The sequence below is a fragment of the Pongo abelii genome, chromosome 13, assembly GCF_028885655.2.
Source record: "Pongo abelii isolate AG06213 chromosome 13, NHGRI_mPonAbe1-v2.0_pri, whole genome shotgun sequence".
In the NCBI taxonomy this organism is placed as follows: Eukaryota; Metazoa; Chordata; class Mammalia; order Primates; family Hominidae; genus Pongo; species Pongo abelii.
Window position 1 is genome coordinate 40278187 of NC_071998.2, and position 20171 is coordinate 40298357.

Below are 20171 nucleotides of genomic sequence, written 5' to 3' on the forward strand. Positions count from 1 at the left end.
AAAGCAAAAACTATTAGAACTGCAAGAGAAATAGACAAGTCTACAGTGGTAATATAGAGATGTCAATATCCCTTTCTCAATAATTGATACAATAAGTATACAGAAAAATCAGTAAGTATATGGAAGACTTGAACAATGGTATCAACCAATTTGACCTAATTGACATTTAAAGAACATTCTATCAAACAATAGCAAAACTGATCGGGAAAAAAAATAGAGGCACAAATTTGTAGAAAGTTTCATTCTTTTCAAGTGTACACAGAACAATTATTAAGAAAAGACCATCATTCTGTTCCATTAAACAAGTGTCAATAAATTAAAAAGGATTCAAGTGACATAAAGTGTGTCATCTAATCACATTGCAATTAAACTAGAAATCAATAACACAAAGATACCCAGATAATCCCCAAATATTCAGAAACCAAACAACCATTCCTAAATAGCCATGGGTCAAAGAAGAAATAAAAGGTTTTAAGAAAGTACTATGAACTGAAAAAAAATACATATAGAAATTTATTATATGCCTCTAAAGCACAATATTAGGGAATATTTATATCATTAAACATCTGTGCTTGAGAATCCAAAATACCTTATATCAATGACTTCAGCATACACCTTACAAAACTAGAAAAATAAGACCAAATAAAACACAGACTAGAAGAAAAAATAATAAAGAGAGGAAATGAGTGAAATAGAAAACAAAAACAACAAAGAAAAATTCATTAAACCAAAAGCTGCTTCTTTGAGAAGACTGATAAAATTGATAAGCTATGAAGCAGATTGATCAGGGAAAAAGAATAACCAGTATCATGAATGATACAGGTAATATAACTACATAGCCTAATAATATTAAATAACATAATAAAGGAGCACTATGAACTACTTTACACCAATGAATTCAACAAGTTAGATGAAACTGACGAACTTGTGAAAGACAATCAAAGCTAACTCAAGATGAAATTGATAACCCGAATAGCCCCGTATCTATTCAGGAAATTAAATTTGTAATTAAACAGTTCCCCCACCAAGTAAACTTTAGGCCCAGGTGGCTTCACTTGTGAATTCTTAAACATTTAAGGAAGAAATCATATACAGATTCCAGAAAGTTGAAAATAAGGGAATATTTTCTGACTTATTCTTTGAAGCCAGCATTGCTCTGATACCAAAACCAAAGATATTTCAAGAAAAGGAAACTACAGAACCTTATTCCTCATGGACATAGATGTAAAAATTCTAAACAAAATTTAGTAAATTGAATCCAACAATATATAAAAATAATATTATGATCAATTTGGGCTTATTCCAAGAATGCAAGGTAGGCTGAACATTCAAATATCAGTGAAGGTAACTCACTATGTTAAACTAAAAAGGAAAAATCTTGTGATAATCAGCTGCAGAAACAAAATCCATTTCTGATAAAAAACACTCAGAAAATGAAGAATAAAAGCAATTTCCTCAGACATAAAGAGCATCTACAAAAAACCCCACACTAACATCATACTTAATGATAAACAAGACAAGGATATCTGTTCATACCACTTCTATCCAACCTTGTACTGAAGGTTCGAAGGCAGTGTCATCATACATGAAAAAATTTCATAAAAGACATAAAGACTTTAAAGAACTCTCTTTATTTGCACAAGACAATCATTTATGTGGAAAATCTGATGGAATATACTACATATTGTTGCACACAGCAACTACAGCTAATGAGTTTAATAAAGTTGCATAAAATAAGAATATATAAAATCAATTGTATTTTTGTATACTAACAAAAAAGAATTGGACACTAAATTTTTTTAAAATGTCATTTAAAAAAGCATCACATATGAAATATTAATAAATCTGATGAAAACAGATAAGACTTGTACACTAAAATATTGTACCAAATACTGTTTAGAAGACCTAACTAGAGAGGTTTTCATGTTCATGAGTCATGAAACTCAGTATTAGTAAAACGACAATTCTCTCAAAATATATTTTTAGGTTAAAACACTCCTAATCAAATCCCTGCATGCATCTTTTAATTGGCAATCTGATTCTAAAATTCATATGGGATAGACAAATCAATGCCCTTGAAATATGAAGAACAAAGTTATTTTTATTTATCAGGACTTTTTATAAGGCTATACCACTCAAAGTGTGCTACTAGCATAGCAATAAACATGTACTTCAGTGGATTAGAGCAGAGAATCCAAAAATAGACCTACGCGTGTGTGGACAACTGATTTTTGAAGTACAAAGACAATTCAGTGGAGAAAGGATGGTCTTTTCAAAAAGTCATGCAAAAACAATTTAATATCCATAGGCCAAAAAATGAACTTTGATCCCTACCCTGTACCATATGCAAAAATTAACTCAGAATGAAAGAGACTAAATGCAAAAACCTAAAACTATAAAACTTCTAGAAGAAAACCTCTGTAATTTTGGCTTAGGCAAATATTTATTAGAAACAAGAACAAAATCACAATTGTCCAGGAAACAATTTGATAAATTCAACTTCACCAAATTAAAAGCTTCTGCCAAGCAAAGGACACTGTTAAGGAAATGAAAAGACAAGCCACAGACTGGAAGAAAATATTTGCAAATCACACATCTGAGAAGACATTCATAGTGGCTGGGTGGTGGCTCACACATGTAATCCCAGTACTTTGGGAGGCTGAGGTGAGCAGACCACTTGAGGCCTGGGGTTCGAGACCAGTCTGGCCAACATGGCAAAACCGTCTCCACTAAAAATACAAAAAAATTAGCTGCGCATGGTGGCACGCACCTGTAATCTCTGCTACTTGGGAGGCAGAAGCATGAGAATTGTTTGAACACAGAAGGTGGAGGTTTCAGTGAGCTAAGAATGCCACTGCACTCCAGCCTGGGCAACGGAGCAAGACTGTCAAAAAAAAAAAAAAAAAAAATCGCAGCCAGAATGTAGAATTCTCCAAGCCCAATAAGAAAACTAACAATCCTATAATGGGCTAAATATTTGAACAGAAGTTTTACCAAAGAAGATGTGTGGATTCTAAATGTATGAAAACATGCTCAATATCATTAATCATTAGAGAATTGCAAATTAAAACCCAGAACAAGCTATGACTATACCTGTTTGAATGACTAAAAGAAAAGACCACACCAGGTATTGGCAAAGATGTAGAGAAACTGGAACTCTCACTCTGCTACTGAGAAAAGGGTATAACCTTTTGAAAAACTGAGTTTCTTAAAAAGTTAAATGTACACCTACTATATTATTCAGCCATTCCACTCCTAGGTATTTGCCTAACACAAATTAAACCACATGTTCGTACAAAGACTTGTACATAAATGTTTGCAGCAGCTTTATTTGTAATAGCAAAAGTGGAAACAGACACACTGTCCATCAACAGGTGAATGCTGATGGACAACAAACTGTGGTCTATCTATACAATGCAATACTACTCAGGAATAAAAAGCAGCGAGATATTGATACATGCAATAACAGGAATAATCTCAAAACGATTATGCTGAGGGAAAAAAACCAAAAGCCTCCTTTTGGTTAAAGCAGGAGGGATTGTTCCATTTACATAAAATTCTAGAAAATGCAAACTAATTCATAGTAACAAAGTATTTGCTTGGTAATGTTTGTCTGGTGATCATTATTTGCCTGGTGATGCTGGACTCAAGGACAGGAGGGAGGAAGACATTACAAAGGGTAATGAGGAAACTTTAGGGTGATGGTGTCATGAATATATGCATATGTCAAAACTTATCAAATTGTATACTTTAAACATGTGCAGTATACCTTATGCCATTTATACCTCAATATAATGCAAAACAAACAAAAATCCTTAGTAGCATTTTTAACAATGCAAAGTTATTATGATAAAAAATGAAAATAAATAAAAACAACAGCAAGAACATACAGGAGGATAACAAAAGAAACAAGCAAGTCATCTTCAAGAATTTTAGTTGGAAATCAGGTGCCCATAAAGGCAAAATTCTTTCCAGCCAACCAGGATCTATTTATTTTATTACTGAATTCCTAACAAGGATACCATTTAGAATAACATTGTAAATGGAAATATTAAATCTTTCTGTCTGAATGAGCTACCACAGATATATCACCAAAAGGACATGAACTGCCAGCAAGTGACATTTTTAAGCAACAGTAATGGATTTGCACTGATCTAGTAACACATCCTCTTGACCAGCCTTGTTCATTTTACAGTGGATTGCTACAGTCAGGTTGTAGAAATCGTTCAGTAATTGATAATATCTACTGGTTACCATGAGTTGATTAAGCATTTCCTTATCTGGGAGCAATTAAGGTAATAGGATCATGCTGGGTTCAGCTTATGACATGAAATTAATGAGGAAAATCATCAGTTTCATAAGAACCTAAGGAGTGAGTTGCCTTTAAGTTGCAAGGAAAGAAAAGAATCCTGTAAGAAGGTTAATTCAGTCAGAACAGAGAGGGAAATAACCCCTGAAAGCAGAAATTCAGTGAGAAGAAAGAAATCTTTGGATTTCCAAATAATTTGTATTGGCATTAAAATTGTTCTTTGGACTATTTGGAGAATATAGCTCAAACATCATTCCATTTGGGTAGCAAAAGCTCTTGACTACACAGTCTCCTTTCACTATAGCTACAATATCTACACGGGAGGTCTGCTTGTTATGCCTTCATGTATCGAGTGTCTTGATTCAAAAACAGTTTGAAGAATATATAAATTCCAGATAATGTTCAAATCATCTGGCACTGGCTATCGATCATAGAATGATTTCTTCTTGATTTGATATTAAGTATCCTCAAATTTCTGATCTGTTTAATTTGATGGTTAAATATAATACCCATACGATTAAAACCAAGTGAAGACTTTAAACAGCTGCTCTGACAAACACCTGACCAAGTTAACTCTCAAAGGCATTTTGCATTTACCAGGATACTGAACCAATCTACCACTTTAAACTCTTTTCCGTTCTTTCTCAGACAAGTTTCATCAGGCTCCTCACATGTGGACAGCAGCTCTGAATGGTGGAATGAGAAAGATCCATTTGGAATTAAACAATAAGCCACTTGCAACACACACACAAGACCCAAATCTGCTGTCATCATCCATATCCAGAAGACACGGTTGAGAAGTGGCACAGGAAAGAACGTGTGTGTAATGTTAGGAAAAATCAGCTTGTCATGAATGCCAAGAAAGCACCCAATGACTTGAAGTGAGTTTGAACAGGCAGTGGGAAAGCAGAAAAAAAAAAAAAAAAAAAATACTGCAAGTCTAAGAAACTACAAGCTCCTTTTTAGCATCTTTGCTGGATCCAAATATGAGCAGGTATTGTAGCAAATTATCAATGATAAGGTAGAATTTCTACCTTGTGGGTATTTAAAAATAAGACGAAAGATGTCTTAATTTGGTTCAGATGTCAACCTGCCTGGTGTTGTTAAAGCTGGCAGTACCTGTGAAAAAAGGGGCCAACAGTTAAGGGCCTCGACCAAAATGATACCGCGCTTAGGGACAGCGCCGGGACTGGAAGCTACATGTCAAGACTCCCAAGTCTCTGTCTCAGGCCTTCTTTACTGTTCTTCGAGTTTAATTCTGGGGCCATGATTCTATAAAACAAGTCACATTGGCCGGGAGCAGTGGCTCACGCCTGTAATCCCAGAACTTTGGAAGGCCGAGGCGAGTGGATCACCTGAGACCAGGAGTTTGAGACTAGCCTGGCCAACGTGGTGAAAACTCGTCTCTACTAAAAATACAAAAAATTCGCCGGGCGTCGTGGCAGACGCCTGTGATCCCAGCTACCTGGGAGGCTGAGGCAGGAGAATCGCTTGAACCCAGGAGGCAGAGGTTGCAGTGAGCCGAGGTCGCACCACTGCACTCCAGCCTGGGCAACGAGAGCGAAACTCCGTTTCAAAAAAAAAAAAGTCACATTAAGGCAGGTCATTTTTGCACATTGGTTTTTAACCCAGCTGCAGAACAGAATTATCCGAGAGCTTTAGAATTTCTGATGTCCCAGCCTCCCCTCTCCCTCCAGGATTGTGATGTAATCCAGCTGGGGTGTGGCCCTAACGCAGGAAATTTCTAGAGCTCCCCTAGGTAATTGTACTGTGCAGCCATGGCTGGGAAACCCTGACAAGGAACGAAGCATGGTGGGAATACAACCTGCTGATAATTAATACAAGCTTTTCCAACTGTTTGTCATAGTCCAATCTAAGCAGGTGTTCCCTGCTGAAAATTTCTACTACTGATGAGAGTAATCCCTGCTGCTCCGGGCCCTTCTGAGACAACATTCTCGGTCCTCTCTCAGCCTCTAGAAGTGCACCACTGCAATCAAAATTTTAAAATAGAGATCAGAAAACAAGTTGCAAAACGTTAAGAAAAAGCGAGGGAAGGAAATCCCCCTATTTGGACAAGTCTCCATAAGCAAAACAGAGGAAAGGGAGGCTATCTGGCGGTAATTCCGGCCAAGAGTATTTGGGTATTTTCCCAGAATTACCCAAGTAATCCTGTGAAAGGCAAATCTATGGAGGCTAAATTATGTACAAACTGCCCAAATCGTGGGTTTTAATCAAAAGTTACCTGACTCTGGAAAGTGTGAAAACCAAGGAACTGCAGGCATTCTGAGTTTGACTCGACCCTGGACCCCTGCCCTCTTCCCTAAGCAGCTTCCTCCAAGTCTTGTGATAATAAACCACTACCAGGCAAACCGAATTAATCAGACACCCTCTCCCAGGGCCCTTCTGCGCCGCCTCGGGGCCTGAATTTCCCACCCTAGAGAACTCCCCAGTTCCTTATACACCCCGTGTGGCCCTGGAGAAGACCCTGGGAGGATTCGGAGGGGGTATGGTCAGAGCCAATCCTCGGGCACCCAACCACCAGAGCCACCTCTAGACCGCGGAGGCACCAGGGAGCCCACCTGGTCCGGCGTCCGCACACCTTACAACGCTGCGCCCCCGACACTGGGCTGCGGGCGGCCCTAGGGTGACAGTGTCAGAAGTTCACTAGGTCCGCAGAAGGGCGGAAGTGTGGAGGAGTGTCTCAGCACCCGAGTCTCCCCGGCGCCGCCCAAGCCTCAGCCTGGAACGAGAGAGGGGGCTCCGCAAAGGACTGTCGGAAAGAGTGGGGGGTAGCGGACTGCTGGGGATGACAGCTCCCCAGCTCAGGCGCCGCCTTCTCGCCCCGGCTCTGCTTGGCTGGAAGCAGGACCCAGGCAAGGGCGAAAACCCAGGACAGGGTCCCAGGAGGCCGGGTCGAGCCTAAATGCAGAGATCGACCCGATCGACCCCAGGGTACGCCTTAGCCCCAACCCCGCGCCACTTGTCCCCAGCTTGGGCGGCAGCGCAGCCCCAGGACCTTCGCGGAAGAGAGCACGTCCCACGCTGCAGCGCTTTTCGCTGTAGCACAGGCTTTAGAAGCAGAGTCCCCAGGAGGGACGCAAGACGCACAGGCTACCCTACCTGTCCGGCGATATAGAGCAGGCACCAGGTGCCACCGAGGAGGCGGGCCAGGAACCCAGGGCACTGGGACGCCTCCAGTCGTGCCATGGTCCCCATGGCGGGGACCAAGGGGAGTCTCGGGCGAGACCCCTCCCTGGAAGAGGTGGCCGCCTCCAGCGCTGATTGCGGTGGCTCCGCGGCGGCGGCCGGCAGGCGGGCTCGGGCGTGCGCCCCACGAGACAGAGCTGCGCTGGGGCAGGCGGCGCGGCTTTGGAGCTTCAGTGCGGCCGCGGAGCGGGTCTGCTTTGAATGGGAGCGCGTGCGCTGGGGGTGGGGGCGTTATTTGTGAATGTGCTGCTTGTCTTGGCTCGGGATGGTTCGCGCTCCCCCCACCCCCAACACCCCTCCAGCTCCTGCTCCTCCCCTCCCGTGTCAGCCCAGCGGAGGCGGGGAGCGCAGACAACCAGCCGCCCCGGCAGCGACAGCGGTGCGCGCTTCGGGAAACCCGAGCGGGGCTGCGCGCTGGCTTCTATTTATTTATTCTTTTTTAAAGAGAGGATCGCTCACTGCCCACCTTGCTCGCGCTTGGAATGCCACCCTGCCGGCCCTTGGAGAAAGAAAAGCTCTCCCTGGACGCTGGCGCTTTCCCAGGAACCAGTCCTAGGAGCCATTCCCTGCGCGCTTTTCCTAGAGCTCGGAGCCCCGAGTGCTGTTGCTGACCTGGGAGCCCCGCAAGACGCTCCAGGGGCTGGGGACGATTTTATGCGTGTTGGGAGCGGGGAATGATGAAGAAACTTACAACCTCACGTAATGGGACAAAACTGAAATCGTTGACATGCTTGTCCGTGGGGACTTGTCCCCTGGGCGCTCATGGAGCTTTTCCCATGGAGTTGATTTGTTTTGCAACATGCGCTCGGGAGTGGCAGGGACCCACGACAGCTGGGTAGGGACGCCGTGAACCAGAAGCCAGCGTCGGGCACAGGGAGCCCAAGAAGTGGCTTCAGTGAGGTTGACTTCTCTGGTTGTCTTCCTGTACTAATGGGTTGCTGGGGGCAAGCTAGGGCGCCCCCTTCTCTGGTTTGGACCACGCTCTCAGTACACAGGAGGCTTTCAGGCTGTCTCTTTAACAGAAGATAAACATTGAGCTCAGTTGCAGGTTTTGTGTTTTTTTGTTTTTTTGTTTTTTTGGGTTTTTTTTTTTTTTTTTTTGCCATTGGGACTCAGGCTCATTTCTTCCTGAAAATTTGGCGCTACAGAGCCAGTCTCCCAAAGCATCTTTGTAAGAAAGCAAATCTCCCACCCTCCTTCCAACTGTCTTCCAGGCCACTCCACCCCTCTCCTGCCTTGGCAGTAAAGTTAGAAGAGGCGGAGAACTGGCCCCACTTCAGTAAACTCCGTAGGATAAGGGATTCAGCGCTGTGCTCATGAAATAACTTTTGTTAAGTTCCCACGTGCGCGCCCTGGGATGAGCCCAGCATAAAATTAAGGGGCCACCATACTCCCTAGCAACCATTCATTCAATCCACATATTCCTAAATGCCTACTCCTTGCCAGGCGCTGTGGTTGAACGTTGTAGCCCATCAGCGACTGAGACAGATGCGGATCCTGCTCTTTTTAATTGGGTAAACAGACCAGACACAAACTGTCTGCTAACAGAATGAGAGGCAAAGTCAGGGCAGAAGTGCCTATAGGAAATGAATGTCATATGTGTGCCAATATCACCACTTGTGTCTAGAATAGGAGTTGTGTAGTTGTTAAAGGTAAAGGAGGCTGCTTTGCAGAATTCATCTGTTTACTCATTATGTGTATTGAGTTCCCAAAGTGTGAAAGAAAAAAATCAGAAATGGGAAAAATACATCTACCTTTGAGCCTAGATTCCCAGAAAGTTAAAGCTCAAAGATCAAAATATTTGGAGATTCTTTTCTAAAGGAGTTTTAGGCCAAGTTTTCAGCTTGAATTGATATAAAGGAAAAGGTGAGACATTTAAAAAATGAATAAATAAACCAAACACACACACACACAAAATAAGAACAAAGACCACAGAGGCTGGAGACAGGAAAATATTTCTATGGAGGGTCGCAAATGGCTTGTCTTGCTAGGATGATTGAGCCACGATGTTAAACAGAAAAAGGCAAGGCTGTGCTTGGCAGGCAGGTGGTCCTAACCTGTTGGGGTTGGGGGTACCTACAGCACCAGGCGAGAAGAAAGAAAGGAAATGATGTGCCAGGCAGCAGTGCTAAGCAACATTAACTGAATTAAATTTTCAAACAACCCCCAAGATAGGTGCAGATTATCCTAACTTGACACATCAGAGTACTGAAGCTCAATGGCTATATTACTAGGATTGGAAGTAGGCTCTGGAAGGGAGCACAGCAACAGAATTTCAGGATTGGAAGGGAGCTCTAGCCCAGCCACATACTTCAAACCATGAAGAATTTGACCACCTAGTCCAATAGCCACACTTGGATTTTTAAATTCATGAACAAACTAAGGCCCACGAAAATTAAGTTATGTGTCCAACGTCTCACACATAAGAGGCAGGTGAATTCACTCCTACAGCTTGATTAGAAAAGCATGACCTTCTATTCCTTTAATAGTGAGGTAACAGAAGAAAATAGGAATTTAAAGTTACTTAATAAGGCAATTAGTTGAGTGTAGGGTTATAAAAGGGTAGAAGGTCCAAAAGGAGGGAGACCCGCTAGGAAGATGCTGCCATAAACTGGCCATGAGATGATGAAGCTTTCATTCCTGGAGATGCACTATGGTGAGTGGAGAACAAAGTGGGTGCTGGGAAAGCTGGACAGGAGAAGCAAGGCATTGATTCGTCTCATATAATGTGAGAAGATGGCATTTCCTTAGAGCATCTGCATGCCAAGGGTTCAACTCCAGCTCTTTGCATCCAACATCAGACTTGAATGTTAGCAGAGCCTGAGTTTGTTGGTTTGTTCATTGTCTGCTTAAAAAGCCATAGGTTTTTAGATGACTTTTGATCAATATACATGACTGATAAAGAATGAATGACAAGGACAAAAATATTCCCTTTATCCACTAAGATCAACTTTCCTTGATACTGCAAAAATTGTAGGGAGGATGCTTTCAAACAGATGTCTTTACTTAACAGCTTAATAACCACATTGTCATAGAAGGACTAAGAAATGCCACATTGCTCAGGCCCTGGAATCTACGTGGAGTGTCAGAAGATGCCAGCCACCACTGATGGCTCTTCACCAGTTCCAATCTTGCCAGGGCCTCGCTCTGTACTACAAGCCCTTTCATTTGAGATTTGCAGCAGGAGAGAGTTTTGGCCATCACAAGCCCATCCTCTGAAAGGATAGTTCCATTGGAACACACGAATGCATGATGCTGAGGCTGGCTCTCACTCTTCCACTTAATCTCAGTGGTACTTCTGACTGTTCACCATGTCCCAATGCTTTCTTCAGCCCTCACTCTTCTTCCTATCCTCTTTTTATCCAGCATACTTTTCTTTCCAGAGCTCGTCATTTCCAGAGCTCATCATTTCACTCTTTTCATAACCCTACACTCTCCTGCCCTTTGGTCTTCACTCTTCAACTCAAAATGATCTCAGTTACCTGCTTTCTCAGTGCCCGCCCTCCAGGAAAAAGCACTGCAGGGGAAAGCCACAGAATAGGACAGGTAAGTATCAGAACATCACCTTCACCAGCTTCAGATGGACTTGCAACACTGCCCCTCAGTCTTCCTATATTTCTCCGTCTATTCAATCTCATACCATCCTACCCTCTACAATGACTATTTCAAACATTCCCCAGTTTCTCCAAACCTCCAACTCCTCCTTCACACTGCTGCTTTTCAACAGACATGCAGAGCTCCAACTTTTCAGAGAAAATCAAATTAGTTGAATGGGAGCAATTTCTACTTCTACCCTTTTGCACCAAATCTACTTCTATCCATACCATACTTCCCTTCTGTTTTCTCTCTAAGGCTAGTCCCTCTCCAATGTTCTGGGTCTGCTCTTCTCTTGCTTTCAACTAGTAAAGAAATTTATTCATTTTTCCATCTCTGTATTGTGTACTCAATAACTCCCTGTAAACTGTATCCTACCTTTTAATATTCAAACACGCCCAAGCCTCTCCCATGTATAAATAAGGACATGAACTCTCCTTCAATGACCCCATATCTTCTCCCCATCATAACTACATTTCTTAAAGGTTTTGTTTATATTCCCTATTGCTTTCCTCTGTGTCTATTTAATCCTCAATCCATTCCAGTCAGAATTCGGCCACCATCACTCTATGAAAATTGAAGCTACTCTAGTCACCAATAACCTCCATGCTGTAACATCCAATGGACATTGGTCAGTCCTCTCCTTGTTCTCACAAAACCTCATGACATGGTTGATTGTTCCTTCTTGAAATATTCTACTTTCTTGGCTGTCCATCTGACACTGGCATGCTACTTCTAGGAACACATTTTTGAAGATGGTGTCCCTTTCCTTCTGGATCTCCTTCAGTGATTAACTCATTACTGAGCCTCTCCCATATATGGGTTGGATTTCTTGTTTACATGCATGGATATATCTGTATTCTTTTCCTTCAAAGAATTGATTTTAATTTGTGATTACTCTTTTATTAACCGAAGTAACCAAAATGTGTCCTTTCTTCTCCCACTAGGTTGTAAATTCTACAAGAGCAATTCATCATTGTGGGGCCAATGCCTTCTCAATCCAAATGCCTAGCACGTTTGACAAAATTGAAATTTGTTGAATTAATAAATGGATGAATTAGTACCTCACACCTTTCAGTGGGCTGGAAACTTAACCATTAGGCAAGACACAAATAGCAAGCACCTAGAAGATAAGCATGACAGACTATTAACCTTTATCCCAGTACCTATGGTAGTCCTCCAACATGGGGGATATTTCAAAGAATGATTGACCGACTAAATGAATGGACAGAATCCACTAATAGAGTGAGAGGCTGACTAATCATGTAAACTCCTAGGCAAACCCCTGATTTAAAAAATCCATCAGCCTATGTAGAGTTCTTGAATTTCAAGGTTGTAGCAACAACTCTTCCTTCTTTTAAGAAATGAAGTTTGGTTTAGAGTCAATTATATTACCCATCATAATCTGAAAGTATCTCCAATAAGAAAACAACAATAATGAAAATAATACAGAAAGTCCACCACAATACAAATTATTTTTCATAAATACATAGCAGCAAGGGAAGGGAGGAGATGCTCACTCTGCTACCCAGAGTTCAGATTTATCTAAATTGTTCTAATGAGTATATTGTGTTTATTATAAAATGTTAAGCAAGAATGGAATTTTCTGATAGTTGACTCAAATCCTGCTTCATTCCCCTCTTGGTCTTTCACTGGATATGCCCTCTTGTCAGCCTTTCTTTGCCTCAGCAGACAAGGAAAACACAGAGCAAAGCTGTTCAGTCAAGCAAAATGTTCATTTTTGACAAGTTGAATGTCACACACTTTGTTCAAAGAAAATATACATACCTGAATTATACAGTTAAAAGTCTCCTCCTTGAGCGAAGCCATTTCAATAATAAACCAGTCCACAGAGACATGTGGCTTCAACTATTACAAACGGTTAAATTATGTGCATAATAAAAAAAGATAGGAAACATAAAGTAGTATGTTTATATCTTGCAGAAATGACTCAAAACCATATTTCAAGAAAGTAAACTCTGGAAACCAGCAGTTTTACTTACTCCTTGCCCCAGTGTAATGTCTGTTCTAATTCTTTTAGATGAACCTACAGGGTTTTCTTTAGCTACTGTATTTCTAGATTCTTAAATTATAAGCATAAAGGTTAGCTGATACTAGATAAACATAGTTGTATGAATTAACATCCAGATCAAAATATTTTAGATTGCCTCTGCTTCCTTATAAGGGGAAAACACAGTGTCTCAGGAGGGTTGTAATTTATCAGCAGGCTTATCTTTCCATCCTATAACACTGAGTCCCGGAGGACGGTTTGCGCTCACAGTGATCCCCTGGCATCAGTCTGACTGCATTCACGATAGTGTGTTCGTCATGTGCATACTTAATCTCTTGATGTTGGCTTGCGGGAGTCTCAAATATAAAATGTGACAGCATTTATTTTTCTTACCACAGAAAAAATGACATCACAAACTGTTAAGAGGTTAAACCATATATTATGGCTTCGTTTCAGAGTCACTGTTTGCGTCATATGACAGCCCAACAGGGACAGAATCTAACACACTTCACATTCCTGAATCTAATAACATATATAAGCTCGTCTGGGTGAGGCCCATTGGGTGTGGTTTTATCACACAGAAAATCTTATATAATAATAACCTTTTAAAAAAATTATCATTCTTTCTCCACGTGTTGATGTATTTGTTCAAATAATACAGCAAAGGACAACAGAGATTAGAAAGGAATCAAAAAATTACATTTAAAAACAGACATATGAATTTTGCTTCTTTTCTCTGGAGACCTCAGCAACTGTTTACCTGAATGGGCAACAAGTTTTCCATACTTCAACTAGTCTGTCAACAAAAATATTCAGTTTCCATTTTATGTTAGCCATTATGAAAACATGTAAAAGAAGTAAAATATATGATCCTTGTTTTTTTTTTCAAAATACACACAATTAAGTTCCACAAAATACATTTATGAAAGAAATTTATATCTCCAAAATGTTTGTTCTCTATTGTAATATATGCCCTTTGAGAGCAGAGTATTCTGTTCCAGCCATTTTTCCTCAGTACCTACCACACTGTGGGCACTCAATAAATGTTTGATGAACTGCACTGAACATTTATTCTAATGCAAACCACATTGATGAGTACTGTGAGAAATAAACATTGATTCTGTATTTATGCCCAGCTTCCTGAAGCCAAAGTCAGAATATTTCAATGACCAGAACCTTTACTTCTATAAAGTGCTGATATGCAGTTTCTAAGACATAATCTAAAATATGATAGAGAAAGTAGTAGTGGTTTAGTAGGTAGGTGTTAGCCAGCTAATTCAATTTGTTTTATAGGGTATATATACACATATATATGCATGCCATTCTAAAATCAAAATATTCTGTGTATTTTGCTTTGTTATTACATCATCCAGTACAATAGCAGTTCATGTTCCCTCTGCTCTCAGGCATACCTAGAAAACTGGTGGATAAAGTACAGTTGTGTACTTATTCTAAACTTACATCTGAAGTTCCTTCACTGTGTTTCAAGGTCTCCAAAAATAATTCCTGGAAGCTGGATGTCCGTGTCTTATAAAATCACAGTAGCAAACACAACAAGGGTAAATTACTGTTGTCTGTTTTCTATGCAGTGAGCGCTATCTCGGCTCACTGCAACCACCACCTCCCAGGATCAAGCGATTCTCCTGCCTCAGCCTCCCGAGTAGCCGGGACTACAGGTGCCCGCCACCACGCCCAGCTAATTTTTGTATTTTTAGTAGAAACGGCTTCACCATGTTGGCCAGGATGGTCTCGATCTCCTGACCTCGTGATCCGCCCGCCTCGGCCTCCCAAAGTGCTGGGATTAAAGGCATGAGCCACTGCGCCCAGCCCAACTTTTATTTTTTATTTGAAATCAGTGTTCAAACAAAAGGAAAGCGGGCCTGTTTTGAACTATCATCCTCAGTTTCCGTATAAGCAGCTACATAGGTGGTAACATTTATTATATCTCTGTTTGGTTCATTCTGAAAGAAGTATCAGTTTGTATATGTGGACACAATCCCCTTCAGTTTTGCTGGAAAATCAGAACTTCAACACTGAGTCTCCAGATAGCACTGGAAATTCATTCAATGAGAATAAATACATGAAAGCACAGGATTTTGTTTACTCTGTTTGCTTCTCATGAACAACATAGTAAAATAACCCCTCAGAGAATTAAAACAAATTGTGATATAGAATACATATGTATATATATATTTTGAGATGGAGTCTTGCTCTGTCACCCAAGCTGGAGTGCCGTGGCACGATCTCAGCTCACTGCAACCTCCATCTCCCAGGTTCAAGTGATTCTCATGCCTCAGCCTTCCTAGTAGCTGGGATTACAGGCATGCACCACCATGCCCGGCTAATTTTTGTATTTTTAGTAGAGATGGGTTTTCACTATGTTGGCCAGGCTGGTCTCAAAGTCCTGATCTCAAGTCATCTGTCCACCTTGGCCTCCCAAAGTGCTGGGATTACAGATGTGAGCCACCGAGCCTGGCCATAGAATATAATTTGAAAGCAACTGTTACTTTCAACCCCAAGTTAATGACTGATAACTTTTACTTTTTCTCCTAACTGGATGCACCAGAGAACTACCGACCAAAAAAAAAAAAAAAAACCATTGGCAAGAAAATGAAATTCAGCCAGAAAAAAATGAGCAAGATTTTTGGCAACAATAAAATGACCATGTTTTAGAAGATAATGTTGATCTTCGCTGATAAGATTAAATGAACTAAACTGTGAAAAGCACATTGTTATTTGTGAAGCAATGTTAAAAACATTTCATTCATTATTCAGTAGTACACTACCATGTTACAGAAGACATTATGGCAGCTTAGAAAGACATGCTTTAAAACAGACATGAAAATCTAATTAAAAGTTGATGAGAACACTAACATTCTCAGGGAGTAGAGGTCAGTGTGAGATTATTGGGATATTTCAGGTTCTTCTTTAATTTTTAATATCATTTGAATGTTGTTTCTTGCAGCACAAATTAACCTCGTAATTGAATAAAGCAATGAAGATATTTCCTTTTAGAAAAAATGGATGAGAAAGAAAAACAATAATATGGCCTTAAAATGGCCATATTGAAGCCAGAGATGAAGTTAGTACAAATGCACATCCAATAAAAATCTACAGCTACAGATTTGGCACTCAACTTTCAAAGAGTCATGAAACCTGATAAATTACAGTGCCAAACTAGGTGGGGGGAGATCAGACCATAGTTGCATGCATGAAGCACTATAGCCTTGACGAAAATCAGGAAAGTTTCACAGTTGTTTTTTTTTTAATCTGGCCTCATATAGATTTTATCATGTATGCCCTTAGGTTTATTAGCATGGAGTTATATAGCAAAAAATGATACAGTAAATAATTGATAAAGGAAACTATAATTTGGCATTTATTATATCTCTAGGCATTCTTGTATCTAGAAAACTATAATTTCCTTCATCAATTATTATATCCACCTCTTGTAGCAATATTTCATGAAAATGTACTTTTCTCTTTAAATTGCACATTTAAGTTTTTCAAAAAGAAGACAAGACATAAAAGGAAACAGAAGAGGAAATTCAGAATTGAAGGTGAGGCAAGGTATAGTACATACACCATTACATTACAGTGTGTGATGGGTGCTATAACAGGGGCAGCCTATTTGTATACAGGGCATGCAAATTGTTACCTTGATCAAGGGCCACATAATGAGAGAAGAGAAGAGCATCTTCTCAGCCTTCATCTGGGATTTCCACTGGGTTCAGCCTCAGGAATGTGGTGTTGAGATCCCACAGCTGGCTTGAATCAGGTTCAAGAGGCATATTAGTTAGGCATGGTTAATAGTAATGGCTGTTAACAGATAAATCCCCAAATCTTGATAGCATAACATAATAGCTGTTTTACGTAAATAGGTGAACTTTAGCCAACAGCATGGCAGTTGGAAATATGTGAAAAATCCTTTCAGAAAGTCAACAGAACATCAGAAAACTGAATATTTCTATAAAGAGTTATCTAGAGTTAAAAGACAGACATTGTCATACATTAGCAACAGCCTAAGGGAGATTCTTAAGGAAGCCTTATTTGACCTCCTCTCCCCAACAAGACTAGGTTGGGAATCTTCCCAAGTGCCTCCACTCAACTTGTACTTCTCCTCTTAGGCTGTCGCTGTTATAGTGACCATCACATGATGTTAACGTAATGGTATAATTTCTCATACTAGGCTGTAAGCCCCATGACAGCAAGAATTACCTCTTCTCACCCTTGTCTTCCCAGTACTCAGACAGTGCCTGGCACATAATAGGTACTTATTCATATTCGTTGAAAGAAGAGAGGAATGGAAGAAGGAAAGGAGAAATGGAGAGAGGGGAGAACAAGAACTCAAAAAGATGTTAAACCTTAGAAGATAAAGACTAGCTATAATCTTTTAGTTGTATAAGAAAGTGAATTAATTCGAAAGTAAGCCACAGAAATGTGATAAATGCCAATTCTAAATGCCATTATGCTAGAGGGGGAAAAACAGGAAAAAAATAGTGTCAATTTCGTTTTTGCTTTTATGCTTTTTACATTATGTGCCACTATGTGAAAATAAACTATAGAGAAGGAACATATTAGAATTCACCTGCTATTCACTATAATATGTAAAAACTTTACTTTGGGAATAAATGTTGTTTGTGCCTGTTTCCATCCCCTTCCACAAGGGTAAAAAAGAAATTTGTGAGCAAACATACAAGGCAAACAGAGCCTCCCTGAAACCCTTGTGCCTGAGATACTGCTACCTAGAGTACATAAATGTATTTATCGAGCTGCATGTGCAAATTATGGTGTTGGCTGTGCAAACAAGGCCATATTACTTAAGTCATTGATGGAACCAAATTTGGAGTCTTTTCAAAGTCTAAAACAGTCTTATCAGAAATTATAAAGCTCTTTACTAACATTCATCTTAAGTGAATTCTAGGCTTAAGAAAATAAAGTATGAGGCTTATAGGGATACTTTATAAAAGAGTAAAAGTTGTAAATTATTTCAGGAATTTTCTCATTTATGCAACATTTGCCCCTTCCTAAATATTTCCAAATACATTTTATTTTGAGTCAATTTTCCTTTTGAACTTAGTCCTTAAGATCTCAAATAAAATCAATACACAAACTGAGCAGTATCTCCAAAGAAATGCTTATTAATTATAATGCATGCCATATTAATATCACCTAGATTCAAAACTCCAGCCTTTATGACTTTGATAAGGGAAATATTTACATATGTTTAAAATACATACACCTATGAAGAAGTTTTACTAAGCATGGACTGATATGTTTCATAGAAGTATACGAGCTTGAGATACTCTGGCCAATTTGGCAACTATATATTTACATCTTTCTAATGATTTTATATAATCCACTATATCTCTCAAGTTTCATTACAGGTAACATTCCTTGCTGTTGTTCTTCTAAATTTATAACAAGCTCACATTCCTAATTATTTTCCTGTCTTCTTTTTCCATTGAGGAAATCCTCGATTAAGTCACATTTCAATAAACTGAATTTTCTCTTATGAGTCTCTATGTGTTTGAAACCAACACTCACACTCAAAGAGGAGCTCTAATTTGAGTTCAACATTAAACTTGATTATCCAGTTCATGGACTGATAATCAATGATGTTTGCTTCTCTTCCTTGTTCTAGCGAAGAATCCTTTCTGACAGTGTGTTGAGATTTGGGGGAATTTTTGAGTCAATGACAAAGTGAAAAGTTCTCAATTATTAGAAGATTTATATTACCCAATTCCCTCATAATCAAGAATAATAAAAAGTTCACAGTGGAAAGTCTGCAGACGTATTTCAGGTGTAATTAAATTAAATTCTTAGTGTTTGTCAGTGTGTGGTCCTTTGACCATCGGCATCAGAATCACCAGGGATGCTTGTTAAAAGTGCCTATTCCCAACTCCTGTCTAATATCTATAAATCCCAATCTTTGTGTGTTTTTTAACAACATCTAAGAATCTCCCTTCTCTGATTTAATGTTTTAAAAATAAAACGAATAAAAAGTGAATAAAATGGATTATGTGATCAATATAGATCATAGATTTTTCTAAACCTCCCAAAATATTTCAATCTAATATGAATGTACCCAAAAGAGAATAGAAGAGTTCACTGTTTTGGATTCTGCTGAATGACAGGAAGGTTTAGGTCTTCCCTAATGTCATTTGCATTCCCCTGAGCTATCAGAAAGGAATCTGAAATGGACTTTCCAAGAAGAGGGTGTGGAATCTGAAATCTTGTTTCTTTCCAAGATCAGGGTGGCTGCCCAGAGGAAATCCCTCACTTCAGGGGATTACATTCCAGTTTCTAAATGTTTGGAAAACATGAGTTGACAAGCAAGATGGAGAGTTATAGAGAAAATGAAGACAATCTGAACCATGAAGAATTCAGCTCGTTGATTTGGACCCAGTGCCTGGCTTGAAAGGCAAATGTTTTATTACTTGGCAGGATTCCCATTACATGTCACTCTTTGTAGCTTGCATTTTCTAGTGCTTTCAAACATCAATTCTGTAAGGCCTCACATTCCTTTCTCCCATTCATGAACTAAAGACAGACTTTACAGGTACTGGGAAAGTTCCCTCCCTGTACTTAGGAATGAATGAAAAATGCTAGGATCATTAAAATTTCTCTATATGAATTTATTGTTGGTTCCTACTGATTGTAAGATGGAAATGTTTAAAATACCTAAAAGTATCATAATACCAGTCCAGATGATTTTTTTTCCATTTTTGTTATGCCTATAATATAAAAATGGTAAACATTGATAGTATCAATGGGCAGGCAGATAGATGAGTAAGTCATGTACAAGATGGAAGGAAAGTGGAACTATGGCAAAATGGAGAATCAATGTCCAGTTTGAAGGAAGTTTTTAAAACTGCACTGGCCAAACCAAATAGTGGTCTTTTAATACTGCTGGCATGGATCCCTGAAAAAGATTTCCCAAACTTTACTCTAAAATACCTACAATGATTCAGAAGAAAAACACAAAAACCAACTATTGTGAAATCAGCACTATTAGTCAAGTTATTGCCAGAATTTGAAAAGAATTTC

General features: G+C 39.6%; 1 protein-coding gene across 5 annotated transcripts in view; it reads right to left on the bottom strand.

Moving 5' to 3' along the window:
• ADAMTSL1 (ADAMTS like 1) overlaps nt 1–7632 on the bottom strand; it is a 1026435-nt gene extending 1018803 nt beyond the window's left edge. For 2 of the 5 annotated variants that reach the window (XM_054521046.2, XM_054521045.2), the window contains exon 1: nt 7430–7629. In XM_054521046.2, coding sequence (XP_054377021.2) covers nt 7430–7525 — 96 coding nt within the window. In that variant the 5' untranslated portion in view covers nt 7526–7629. Of the gene's footprint in view, nt 1–7429 lie in introns of all 5 variants that reach the window. The other 3 variants (XM_063713990.1, XM_054521047.2, XM_054521049.2) reach the window with 2 other exon arrangements.
• Between the last annotated feature and the right edge of the window lie 12539 nt (nt 7633–20171).